Source organism: Struthio camelus, chromosome 7 (assembly GCF_040807025.1).
Source record: "Struthio camelus isolate bStrCam1 chromosome 7, bStrCam1.hap1, whole genome shotgun sequence".
Lineage (NCBI taxonomy): Eukaryota > Metazoa > Chordata > Aves > Struthioniformes > Struthionidae > Struthio > Struthio camelus.
Window position 1 is genome coordinate 9,617,914 of NC_090948.1, and position 14,699 is coordinate 9,632,612.

General features: G+C 34.8%; 1 protein-coding gene across 4 annotated transcripts in view; it reads right to left on the minus strand.

The window, feature by feature from the left end:
- The window catches only part of ATRNL1 (attractin like 1), a 542,042-nt gene that overhangs the window by 435,821 nt on the left and 91,522 nt on the right, over positions 1 to 14,699 (minus strand). For all 4 annotated transcript variants that reach the window (XM_068951630.1, XM_068951631.1, XM_068951632.1 and 1 more), the window contains exons 10-11: positions 13,124 to 13,307; positions 9,347 to 9,501 (exon numbers count right to left, since the gene is read on the minus strand). In XM_068951630.1, the coding sequence (XP_068807731.1) occupies positions 9,347 to 9,501; positions 13,124 to 13,307 (339 nt within the window). The remainder of the gene's footprint in view (positions 1 to 9,346; positions 9,502 to 13,123; positions 13,308 to 14,699) is intronic.

Below are 14,699 nucleotides of genomic sequence, written 5' to 3' on the forward strand. Positions count from 1 at the left end.
TCAACACGCTCTTTTTATATATTGCATAAAACTACTTAGTTTAGAATATAAATGTTAGGCAACCATTAAGGACTATAACACATCATTTATTTTCAATACAGGAAATGCAACAGATTAAACGCATACTTACAACTTGCTCATATCAAATGAAGTGAATAGGGTGTTTAAAGGTCCTTGTCAACAATTCTAATTTCTGTGTGCAAGTATGAGTTAAATACTCCACAAGTTACCCAGGATTTTAACTAAAATCTTTTGCAACTATTTTAAAATATTCCATTATGTGCTGAACACACTGAAAAATAAGGCCTATAATTTTGCTCTACCAAATCTTTCTTTTCAGGTCTAACCATTGCTTTAACTTGATTGTATTTCCAGCTTTAATGAAAAAAGGTTTTCCTTTTTCTAGGTACCTCTATGGTGTATTGTCCAATGAAGAAAACAAATTTTTCCTCATATCAAGAAATCATAAGAAATCTATAATATAATTTTCTTCTCTCTTTCCACTAGAGCCTGAAGGAACTTATAAGTTAATCTGATTAAATATTTTTACTTATATAATCAACTTCATGCTGCTGTATTGGATCCATTATTCTCTTAGGAACATGGAACACTTTCATAAAGGAGTATGGGCCATTCGGAATGAATATTCACGGAAAGAGGACATTTTTTGCTTGTGCTGAGCTTTCAAGCCTGTCTACGTAACCAGATATATGAATGACAATTCTACTTAGAAGTATAAATAAAGGAGCAGATAGAGAGGTAGTTTTTTGCTCAGTTGTTTCTAAACGTTTACTTTGCCGGATTTTTGGGAACGATAAAGCATAATGAAAGCAAGGTTATCACAGATGTCGTCAGTATGCCCTTCTTCTACTATCAAATCATATTTCTTGCTGATAAAATTTTTGCCAGGCTTTTATCTTGTTGAAGTTATAAGAGTTTTTGTAAAAATAAGTTAGAATAACTTTGGCAAAAACCAGAAATTTTGGTTCACGAAGTGTAGTACAGATACACACTTTACTTCTCTTTGGTTCTGTATTTCAAAACACTGAAAAATTAAACACCATAAACAACTGAAATACCATAAAAGTTTGGTACAAGTAGAAAACTTATTTTCTAATTCATTCCATGTTGAATAAATATTTCCACTTGTTCAGATAATAAAAATTTCCTTACTCGCAGCAAAACATAAAGCCAAACCTGTCTGAAACAGCATGAATTGAATTTTAACTATAGATTTAACATCTACAACAGAGTCCACATATATAACTCATAAAGCGATATTAAAAAAAACAACCTTGAGCTTTACTATTAAATGATGTAATTAGTGCTTTATAATATTCTGGTTTTGCTCTTCTAATACCACAGTGTTAAAGAGCTAATTGCTACAAGAGATTGCGCCAGAACGACGTTTACGGCTTAAGTGCTCAGGAACATATAACAGTTTATTTATCACAGTCTCTTTTACATTTGCTTTGTGATAGCACATTGATAATCCATTTGTAATTCTAAGAGGAGAGAGAGCTAGAAAAATATATATTTTTTGTATTAAATCAATTTTATGGACACATTTAAATTTACTAGTTTTATTGATGATAAAGAATAGATGTAAAACATTGTATTTTACAAAGTAATTATTTACAAATTAACCATTCATTTTCTTATGAAATATAAGCAATATGTTTGATTATAAGTGAAACTAAAGTTAGTCTCAAGAGTTTATCTTAAATTTTTTTTCCAGACAGGAAAGAAGTTTTTAATATTTATTTAAATAGCATGGAAGAATCTCAGTACTTTACAATGAATATTGTCTCTTCTAAGCAACTAAATTTATATCTCATTTAATTAATAATACTAAACTGTCAGCAGAAATCCAGTATATAACAAGACTTGACGGAGAAACTTTGCAGAGTATATCATCTTATATGTACAAATTATTGCATTTTTTTAATAAGGATCCTATATAGATAAAGAGAGGCCTGAAAATACAGCTACAAATAGGAGAGAGCGTGAAAGCATCTGCTGTATTCCAATATTTGTTAATGCTACCATGGGGCCCGGGGCCAACATCAAAATCCTTACACTTTCAAAAAGCCTCAGTTTTTTGTTTTGTTTTGTTTTTAAAACTAATCTCAGTATTTAGAATCTGTTTTAAATTCTGATTCTGTAACAACAACAAATCAATTTTGTCTCTGCAAACTTCGCAGAGAATCCAAGTACTCACAAAATAAAAGCTAATTTACTTCATAAGCTTTCATTGGGATAGAAACTCAAAAGATCTAAGCTTTTATGGGGCTCCTAGATCATGGTTTTACAATTAAAAAAAAAAAAGAATGCTCTTATTAGTCCCAAACAAGTCCCATAAAAATCTATCCCAAACTTTCAGAGCACAGCTTCAGAGGTTTTATCTGCAGCTGGACTGAAAACAAGTTCAATATGCACATTTGTACGTATCTATGAAAATATTTTCCTCCCTTCATACACACACATATATATATATATACACAAATACATACATATTACAAACAAAAAAACAAAATAGTCATTCAGCAGTTTCCCCAGGTTAAAAACTCTCCTTCAGAAAAACCCAGGTGGACATGGCCTTCCATCTACTCATCCCCTCCATTTACATATCACTTATGCCAATTATTTTGGCCAATTCCTTTGTTCCCATACTTTGAGAAAATTTGTTGTTTCAAATAACATGCTGGTTTTGAAAAGTTAAAATATGTTTAGAGAGAGAGTACCTTTCCTGTAATGCTGGCAGTGTGCTAATACAAATCAGTTTTACATGATACCTTCATCAGCACAGAGAATGTAACTTTAATTACAGGGCAGCACAAGGACACTTGATGTGCCCTTTAAACCTTCATGCCAAGTACACCGATCGAGGATAGAAGTGAAGAACTAAAGCTGGAATGGGGTACCCCTCTTTTCTTCCAAGTGCACAGGAGAGGACAGAGAGACACAAAGAATTTTATCTCTAGAATTCTTGCTCCAAACCTTCAACATGCTGATTACCATAACTAAGATATGCTGGATATAACTGTGGCCTAATAAAAATGTCTGTTAGTATAGCCCAGAAGACAGAAGGCTACTGAATATTCACTACATACTTTCCGGTGTATTTCAGGGCAATACCACGGAGTTTTGCTATTTGCTCTGGCAGGTCTTTCCATGACTACGGCAATATCACAAGGTGACTAGCAGCCAGCATAATCCATAATGGTTTTCAGACTATTCAGGTTACACTATAGCCCATTTTATAACTAAACACTTTGTAGAATTTAAAGTCAGTGGTGATTACCTAAATTCTTTCTACCATGTCTCAGTCTCCTAAACGTATGCAACTTTTATGTATCATATAATAGTGCTAAGGAATTGGGAAAGGTGGGGGTATATATCTTAACAGATATGTTTTCCCAATTATACAGCAAAGATTGAAGAATAAGTCAAAGTTTTATTTGTGAAAGATAAATCCCTATTAATTAATTTCAAGTATGTGGCCTGATTTTCAAACACTTACATCTCAATTTGTACTTTTAATTGTCATTACTACGCATGTATGATGCACACGTTGTCTTTTGCATAACTGCCTGATTTCTAAAGAGCTGTCATGGAGCACAGACTTGCATAAGTATTACATATACATTTTCATTACGTACACTATTCATCCCCCTTTTTGAATGGGACAACTGTTATTTTAAAGCATCTTTCAAAGTGCTATAATAGAATAAATGAATAAACATCCTAGTTTGAACATTGATCGTTACAGTCATCATAGGTATGATCGCACCAGTTGAGGCCTTTCAGCTTCTTTTTATGTACTGAAGAGGTAGGTGGCATCCTAAAGAACAGTAGATGAAGAAAAGCATCAACTAGAAAACAACAGGTCAACCTCAGCATCCAAGACAGCCCAGTGGCAAGCCCTAACCGCATTGTCAAGTTTCCTCTTTCAGCATAACATAAGCAATAACAGCACAGTCAGCTATCCCTTAGCTCTATGAGGATAATCATTTATGGATCTTTAAGGAACTGACAGAGTAACCCAGAGGCCAATCCAGTGGCAAGACAACAGAGGAATGCAAAAATCATAGCAATGGCCAGGTTTCTAAAGCCCATTTTATGCTGCAGACTTCTCATTATATCAGTGTGTTTACTGCTATTTAAGTGAATGATGAAAATAGGGCAACTTAACAATTTGTATAACATCTCCAGATTTCTCAGTCTTCATCTGTAACAAACATTGACATACAGTAAGCTTTTAAACTTACTGAATTAAGTTCTTTCTTGGTTCATCACACCTAAGTTCAGTCGTTTAAAACTTAGGCATGCAGACAAAGTTCATTACCTGGACAGCAACGGCACTCTGGGCATGGGCGAGAACATATCCTAAGACAGACAAAATGAATTGCTCTCTGGAAATACCTCTCTCTCTGGTCTCCTCTAGTAAATGGGACTAAGGAGGAGTCTAGACTACCAGTTCATATCAGAAACAAACCTTACACAGCTAAACTTAACTGAGATGAATCTCTCCAAAGAGTTATTGTAGATTAATATGAAAAACAGTAAGTGTTTTTGAAGATAATAAAAAGCTAAAGTAAACTATCCATAAAACTATGTCACATATAATAAAAGATATAATCAACAATACTCTATAGACCAACTGGAACATAAACAGTATAAGCTCTATCTCTAGGATTCAGCTTGTTTCCAGACAGCACACATTTTTTACAAAACAGCACAACACGCCATCATTTGCAACCTATCTAGGAAACATGATACTGATAACATGCTATGTTTTGTCTTCCGAGCATTGTTCAAAACCTCCTGATGCAAGTAATGTAAACAAAATTCTGTAAATACTCATTCCATAATTATCTCATTTTTAGTAAAATAAGTATTCACTATTATCTGAAAAAGTATGTTTTTATCTGATGTGTGCTGTAAGACTGCATATATAATTTGGTCAAATCAATAACACAGAAATTAAGTTTGTATCAAACTAGTCTTTATAGAAATTTAAAAAAAAAATGAATTACTACATCTGGTTTTTTTGCACTCCATCAGATTAACGCAAGCAAAATGAAACTTGCAAGAAAATACAAATATATTAAACACTGTAATTAATTAGAAAATACAAATATTGTTACATCTCAAACAAAAAAAACCAAAAAACATTGTAAAATATTTTCATGAAATAGAACAATAAATTCCTGGTATGTGAAAGTCTGAAAGTTACACTTATTCAGATCCCAGGATGCATACAACTGCTTCTCAAGCATAAATGTGCTTGTATGGAATATATTGTTCTCCGAAGTGAGGAGAGCGCTCTATTTCATTAAAGTTAAAACCAGACGCAAACTGAAATGAGAGCAAAATAATAGCTTGCACTATCAGATTCTTACAAGAAGTTGCTGAATATGTAATATGGGGATGCAGTCAAAAAATTAGACATGTTATGAAAAGGCTTTATTTAGATGCTCACTGAAACTGGCAAGAAATAGCACATATATACTCCATGTATTAAATGTGCAAGTTATTTTCTTTCGAGAGCAAATGCAAAATGGTTGATAATGATATACAAAGCCATAAAGAGCCAACCGCTACTCCTACAAAAAAGGGTCATTTCTTATTGCCTTCTACAACTGTAGTCAGCTGATAAACGCTTGCCAAAAATAGATCCCGGAGCTATCCTCAACAAAATGAGTCTTTTTCCCAGACTGCTCTGACACATTTCCCATTTCTTAGTTCCCATGACAAGTGGCTGAGCTTTTTGGCTAAACTATGACCTGAGTGTTTATATTTACAGTCTATACATAAAATAAGGGCATGAACAGCAGGGAAGGGATAAAGCTGCTTATGGTAAGAACGACAATGACAAACAGGATAGGAAGCAGTTTATGGATTTACTACAATCCCTTATATATATATATACACACACATATACATATATATAGACACACATATACATATATATAGACACACACACATATATATATATATATACTGCCTCTGCAATTCCTATAGGGAGACTTTTCCATAATCACACAGCTCTAATGATTGGAAATATTCTGTAGAGTGACAGCTTACATTCAGTCACTTACATCCATTATTTTTGTCTTTTAGGTTAAACACTTCTCCTCCAGTGTGTACTCTCATTAGATATTTATAAACAACAATCTTTTTTGCTCTCAGACTCTCTTCTACAAAATTAATGTACCACATCCGTTTTTGGTCTTATCTCACAAAGGCTCCTTATGCTCCAGTCAGCTTAATATCACTCCCCAAGAACAGTCCAGTATGACTTCATATTTCTTGAATGTCTGCATCCAAAATTGTATACAAATATCCAGGGTTTTGAGAATGGTATTGATGCTTCTTTCTTTCATTAAGACTGCATAGGCCACTTTTACTGCCATATGACACTCCTGAGTCACAGAAAAACAAGTCTATGTCACTTCCAGCAATGTACCCTCATTCTGTAGTAGAAAATTCTTAGCAGTTCCTAAGTGCATGACTTGAATTTTGTTGTATTAAATGTTATCTCATGTCTACTATCATTTTCAAAATCATCTCATTCTCCCTGCACGACAGTCCAGCCTCCTCCCAGCCTCTTGTTGTCTGCAAAGTTAGGGGATTTTATATTTATTTCTACTTTAACACAAGTCACTACAAATGTATCCTGAATTTTGACTGCATACTAGCAGGTTTGATGGTTCAGAGATATGCTTTTTTCACACCATCCTCCTAAAACTTCTTTCAGCCCATGAAATTAACACAGCAAAAACAGTTTAGCTATTTTCATTGTGCTGTTGTCCATGGAAACACAGCTTATCCTTAACATAATGATACAAACATGCTCTGTACTATATTATTGCCCTGATTCATTTCATGTAGTTACCTCATTATTTTATATGGGATGCATCCCCTATAAATTTCCTCCCACTCAGCAAAACTTCTCATTCTAGACTGTGAATTGGTCATCGTTCCACCTGAAACAGGGCTGTATCGGGGCAGTTATACTGATGAGATTTCAGTATTTCTGTCATGATGGTGGGATTAGCACTCTAATTTGAAATGCACGTGAAGAGGGGGGAAAAAAGAAGAAAAAAGTAACTAGTCAAAGGAAGATATCCTGCAAAATCCATGCACATTACTCTCAACCTCTACCTATCTCTATTCAGGCAATCAAGCTACAACCAGCTTTCTACCACAATCACTCCCCCCAGGATTTCTCTTCAGATTCTACAGACTCCGTTTTGCCTCCTCCTCATCCCACATGCTTCTTGCTGCGTGGACTTCCGGCATTTCCAGACTACTCTTTGGCTTGTTGCACCTCCAGCTTTCATAGTTTCCTGACCATCACAACCTGACTACTCTCATCTCGCCTTTCAAATTGATGCTTACCCTGGCTTCTCCACTCCCTGACTTCAATTCAGCCCCCATCATGGCAACCTGATAAAAGCACTGAGCGACGAATGAAAACTTGCACTTGGTCTTGCACTTGAGAGCCCCTGACTTCAAGGAATTGACTAAACCAAGACAGAAATAGAAGTCAGGGGAAAATAAGCAGGGAGAACCTCAATTTTTAAAGAGGATCTGAGAGGGGACAATAAAAAAAGATGAGGAAGAACGCACAGCCAGAAAGAGAATAATCTGTTCTAATCTGGATTTAAAAATGAGATGGAAAGACGAGAAAGGCAGGCCAAACAGATGAATGTAATGTCCTTAAGTCCCATACTGAAAGCAGACGTTTCAGCCCTTCAGTTTGGGGCAGCTCTACCTCACAGGGATGATGCTGATTAAGTTAAGGAAAATCCTCCAGAAATTCATAAATTAGGTAGTATCCTATTTTAAAGAGTGAAAGAACAAGGAAAGTTAAAAAAAAACCAAACCAAAACAAAACAAAAAAAAACAGGAAACATTAGGAACATGAATGCAGAGCAATGATAGAACCTGACAGGGAAGGAAGGAAAAATTAGATAGAGAATACAAGAAAAGAACAAAATTTTGAACAATAAGAGGGGAATAATACATTGAAAACATTTTCATCACATAAAAACTACCAACAGAAAGGGGTAAGTACTTCTGTCTTCACTTAGCCCAAAAATGCACTTACTTATCTTTTCAAACGCATAAGACAAATATTTATATCGAATTTTTATTGCCTCAATCTAAGCACTACACATAAAGTCACATTAGAGACTAGTGCCTGGGAGCAGACACCAGTTTCTGGATGATACCCAATACGAACACAGAGATTCTGGACAAGAAGATAACATTTATTTTCTGTGATAATTTTTTTTAGTTTTTAAACTAAATATCGAGATTAGTTGGCTACTGCGTATATGCCTTCCCCCTTCCTACAGCCAAATAATCACTGTGCATTTTTACTCGCTATCAGTGAAGAATGGCCTCTAATAACAGCAATAAGGAATAGCAATGCTGACAATTAAGCAGCTATAAAATCATAGCAATTTAGCGGTTATAAGAACAATCATGGCAAAGTAGTTACTTGTCCTCTCTCCATGTGAGCTGACTCTTATTTCTCCATTAACAGCTTTACACGTTTTCATCAGGACAAGAATCATGGGTCAGCGTGACACTGAAAATCCATTTCCTAAATTCTCCTATTAACCCTACTCAGAAAATTAGTGTAACATTTTTAATTTTTATCCTGAAACAAGAAATCTGAGCTAATAAGCAAAGGTAGAAAATCTGAACAAAATGCCATTGACTTTCAATCAAGCCACTGCCTTATACTTCAGTAAGTGGCTTACATCCAGACAAATAATTCATCTTAGTTTACCAAAGAGGGTGAAATGTTTCATAATTAAAAGCTGACAACAGTTACGGAAAGCAAAAGAATGCAATGGATTTATATTCAGAATAGAATAAAACGTTCCTCTTCCCCTCCACAAAATCCCAGCAATATCTTTTGTTAGTACTATATAGATGTTTAGGAGAAAAAAATAAATCCACGCTTGGAGGTAACAACTGCTAGGCTCTTTGTTCAATATATTCTTTAATAACACTAAAAGGCACTGATTGCTGCAATTTCTCTAATAATATGTGTGCTATTCATATTATAGGACAGCATAAGGAAAATGGAAAAGTGATCAAAACTGGTAATTTTTAGCCAGTATGCTTTGTCCCACAAATCAAAATCTTCAAACTACTATGGAATAAAAGCCTATATTTAATTAAACAAAGAAACTTACAAACACCCTTCTGGTAAGATGTTTGTGACCAAGACTTTTAAGGAGCACATTAGCAGGGCTTGAGAATGTAACACTGGTATTTAAAATTCCAGTGATCAAAAATACAAAGGAAATACAATACCTACCTATATCGTACGCAAGAAAGTCAGCAGAAAAACACTTTGCACCATTACTCAGGGAAGTATCGTTATGAGTGTTTCCACCAAAAATGAGCATAGCTCCATTGATTAAGACAGCTGAATGAAGATACCTTGCAAAACCACTCTCTTTCAAAATAGTCCTGCAAAATATGAGAATAAATCAATACATACTAACGTAAAAAGTCATATATATCTGAAGAATTTTATAGACAGAAACAATATCTAAGACAAGGAAAACACTAAACTAAAGCAACAATTCAATAAATATGATGGAATATATTCTGACTGTTTCTGAGACTATGAATTTCTGCATGTCATATATATTCAGCATCCAATTAAAAGGCTAAGCTTTCTGTGAAAAAAATCTATTTGTCAAATGGCTTATCTGAAATAAACATCAGGTTTACGTTCTTCAGAAGAGATTAATCACGTGGTAAATGTTAATGAAAATTAAATGAAAATCTCCGTATATATTCATCCTTATTCTTATATAGCCCTTATATAATTTTTGCTCAATAAATGTAATAAAATTTTTTAGAAGGCTGAAAGAATGCTTAGCCCACGCAAAGTTTTGGAAAAGGAGAAACATTTTTATTGGGACACTCGGACCTGGAAAAGAAATGGAAAAGAAAGAGCAGACATCATTCTAGTTAGGATGAAAACATGTGCCCTGCTTCGTAGATGTTCTCAGGTTGCCAGATGCAAACATCCAGAATTTCACTTCAAAGAACAACCCACCAATGTATAGAGTATCGTTTGTCTTTGATCCTTTTTCATGTGGTCTGTTTGTGTCAGGGAAATGACATGGGCCCAATAGCAGCCAAGGGCTATTTGTACTCGATTGGTCTACTACCAGACATATATGGAGCTAGCAAAAAGAACAAAATATACACTCGATTTGGTCATGGCAAATATATGTCACCAAGGGAGAGAGTAAACATTTGTATTTTTTCCAACTTGAATCATTCAAGTAGAACAACTGTAGACACCTTTGTAGAGAGCTGCTTAGACCACAGTGCAGACTATTGTTTACATTCCTCAGCTAATAATCATCTACTCATCTCACTAATCAAACAGTGTTCACGATCAGATTCTCACTTTCACTTGTGTGATTACACACTGCTTACATATGCAATTAAACTGTTTTGTCATTCATTTTCCATAATAAACATCCTGACTTGATTATGTTTCCCCCTGACTGGTCTCTGTTGAGTCACACTGATAGTATTCAGTTCAACATTTTCACATTATTCAAGGTTTGGGGGTGGGGGAGTTTAAACTGTCTCATTGTTTTGATATAATGATCTCAATAAATTAATAAACTACAGAGATTTTCAAAAATGATAAGAGGTTTGTATGCTCAAATAAGCTGAGAGGAAGGCCCTAAACCTGAGATCATATATTGTTATTCAAACATATTGCTCCCTCTACAAAGTAACATCAATGGAAACACCAAAGACTAAGCAATTATGTTTCTTTTACTCCTAAAAAAAAAAAAAAAAGAAAGCAATAAATCATTCAAGCCACCAACACACCCACTTTGTCCAATGTGCTTATGTTTTTAACCCCCTATACTGTGGGGGTTTTTTTTGTCTTTTTTTGTTTTTTAAATTGGGTGGATTTTTGCTGTTACTTCTGATAAATATACTTTGAAAACAGAGCACCACATAAAGTTCTTTTTCTAAACAAGAATTAGCCTGGTATAAGAATAGTTATGGTACCTGGCTGTGAGAACATGAAATTTAGTTTCAAATCATGATACTTATACAAAAATAGCAATAGCAAGAGAAAAAGCAAGGAACTATTTTAACAGTTATTTTCAGTTAGTAATGGAGGAATACTGTTATGAGTGAAAAGTGATAACATACTGAAAAGATATTGTCCTTAAAAGCGTTGACTATTCATTTCTCCCAAGTCTTTTGCTGTACCAGTTTTCTAAATTCCCTGCTTGCTAGTTTATATTAAGCGCTATACCAGACTGTCTTGACTATCCCACCATGCAGCTCTCTGCAAATAGTCTTCTTGCTCACTAAAGGACTAAAATGCTATACACCTTCAGGGGGAAAAAACTAAAGACACTCTTCTCTCCATGCCAAATATATTGGCAATCCCACCAGTTGTTCTTTGGACTTCCACCTGTCAACTGACTGCACAGCCTCAACCCCTGGTCCCCACTCTTTACAGATTTTTTCCCGATTCTTGCCTGTTGTGTGCTTATTTACATTCCTCTGATTCCCAAGATCCCAAGTACTGTTTCCCAAGATTCACCCAGAAGCGGATAAGAGAAATAGAGCACGTGAGAAAAGCAGATTGAGCATGAGAAAGAGAGAGAGAGAAATGGAGCAAGTCCTATACAGAGAGAGGTAGCCGTTGTGATTCCACCTCTGCCACCACAGAAGATAGCACCAAGGCAGTGAGGAATTCCTAATGAGCTGGCTCAGTAAGCATGTTTTGAATACTGATAAGATAATCATAGTAATGAAATCTTCCTACATTTACTCCATGTAATAGAGTGTATTCGTCTCTGTCCTCTCAGCCAGTTTTCAGTCCCACAGTACAATGACTACTATTGTAAGCATATTGACGAAATGAAGATAAAATGCAAGTGCTCTACATGACATAGAGTGCCCTACTAGTATAAGCAGATAGAAACAGTCACTATTAGTTATTAAACTAATAATAATAATATTCTGAGTTATTAATCATTGTATTGAACTGTCCTTCAAAAGATGCAATATCACTGCTCCCAGAGTAGAAAAATACCACAAGCTATTAGTAAGTATAATAAGAGAGTATCGTGATTCTAGCAATTTAAAAATAGATAAAAAGGAATGAAAAATGCTTCTATTCGTGCCGCCAACTGCCATGAGCCAGTGGCATTTGAAATAAAAACTCTCAGTGAAATCAAAATCACATATTTCCAATAATCTGACTTGAGAATAAGTCTTAGGTGCTTAAAGTTAGGTCATTAGTGCTCAAGGCAAATATTAAGTTGCAAGAATAAAATGTTCTGAGAGATATATCTTGATCTCAAAACATCTCTAAGGTAAGAAAAATTAAAGGTCAGTTTGTATATATAACACTAAGTAGCATTCCTAAATTACAGTAAATTTGAGGAACATGAAACTGACAAATAGAAACACCAAGCTGTCAAAAATATATTTATATATTCTGTTAGTAACAAAGGATCCGTATACCAAAAGCAAGAGGAATTTCTTCTTTTTTCATATATTTTTGTGAAAATGTCTTTCCAGAGTTCTAAGATTTTGAGGCTTGTTTATATCTTAATATGTACAAAAGTGCACATAAGCCATATCTTCATACCATATGGAAACACTACACGTTATGGATGCAATCCTGGGCAATATGCTCTAGATGACCCTGCTTGAGCAGGGGGGTTGGATTAGATGATCTCCAGAGGTCCCTTCCAACCTTGGCCATTCTGTGATTCTGTGATTTTTGCACAGTGGTTATCTGTGGATAGGAGAATCTTTTCTTAATTTGTACAACATGCAACAAGCTTCCTCTCTGCCACTCCTTCACTGGGTAGCTCCACTAATGAGCTGGATAGTGCCTACTCTCTCACAACAATTTTCCTGTTGTGTTGCAGAGTATGCACTGTTCTGCAACATGCAAACAGTATGGAGCTGCCTATGTGATTTCACTGGAACCTTACTTTTTAGTTGCATTTTTTTTGCCATGACAAATAATTTTTCTTTTTTGCTCTTTCACTTAGTTTCCTGTACTACAAACTCTACTTACCATGTCCTAGTGTTAACTTCATATCTGTAAAGATCATCCACCAATCCATATTTATTGCCAGGTAATGCTTTGTATCCACCATGGACATAAATAGATTTTGTCAGTTCATCATAGACACTTGTATGACCATATCCACCTTGCACAATTGCTCCTTTAGTTTCTGGTACAAGCCAAGAATTAGACCCTGAAATAGATGTATAAAACACAGATTTAAGGCTCAGTATTGCTAACATACAGTACTGGAAGAATATGTAAAATAGGTCATTATTGCTATAAACCTAAATACATCAACGACAAGGGACTCCCTTTAAAGAATAATTTTACACTAATGTATCAAAATATCTGCAACTGGATAACGTTACTAGTCTGTTATCCGCTATTCTTAATCAAATCACAAATACAATGTTAATAAAGAGTTACAGGTACCAGACAGTATCTCATACTCTTCCAAAATTCAACACATGCACAAAAAAAGCACAAAAAAACCCAAATCTTCTGATAAATAGAAAATGAAGAATTAAGATGCATTCTCACTCAACCTTCACTCTGTCCCTCAGGAGGGACAGACAATCTCGGTGCTCAGTTGTGATTGAGCCATTCACAGAAGCATGGCTGAAATAGCACTGTTACAAGCTGTAATCTCACAGAAACATGTAACTTCAGATAGCTGAAAATACACGCTGGATACAGACAGAAATTTTGCTAGTAAACTATTAAAACTATTAAACTAAAACCAGTTTCCAATGACTGTTCATTATATATTAAACTGCAAATACACCTATTCAGTTGCTGTAAACTTCCAAAAGGATAAATATGATAGGAGCTCATTTAGAAGTACACTTGTACTTAAATCCACTTTTTGCATCACATCATTAACATCATTAACAGCCATAAAGAGATACTAAATAAAACTATTCACAATAACCACTCATACTGAAGAATAAAATGAATCTACGTTAAGTGATTTGTCATTCCTTGTGGCCCTCATATTTCCAATTTTCTCCCTGTCTTCCCAACTGATGACATAATGAGTCACCTCAAGAGCCACACAAGAAGGAAGCATTTCCTGTAGAAATCAGCATAATCAAAATTTACAATTTACGTAAGAGGGTTGGTGTCGATACGATAGTGTTACTACAATACGAGGGTTGGCCTGTTGATATACCTTTCTCTCTCCAACTCATCCCCACTCCTTTTTTTTTTTTTTTTTTTTTTAAATATTGGTCAGTCCTAAACACTGGCATATATGCCCGTCAGGAAAAAAACTATTTATCTGCATAAACTTATATGATGATGTTGATTATACGCACAGTAGAGTATTTTGCATTTGTACTTCACTTGTTCGCATAGCATTTAGAATACTTTTACAGTAAAATTGCACATTACATCACTTTACGTGACTTGTGCCGAAATAGCGGAAGACTGTTCCTTCTTGTATAATAAAGAACCTATGCTATGTATAGCTAACTACATTTGAGAAAAGAGATCCAGAGACGTCCCTTTGAAACAAAAGTCAAAAGGAGCATTATAATTTCTATTTCTATTCTAAAATTCTGTTAAGTTGCCTGAACTTCGA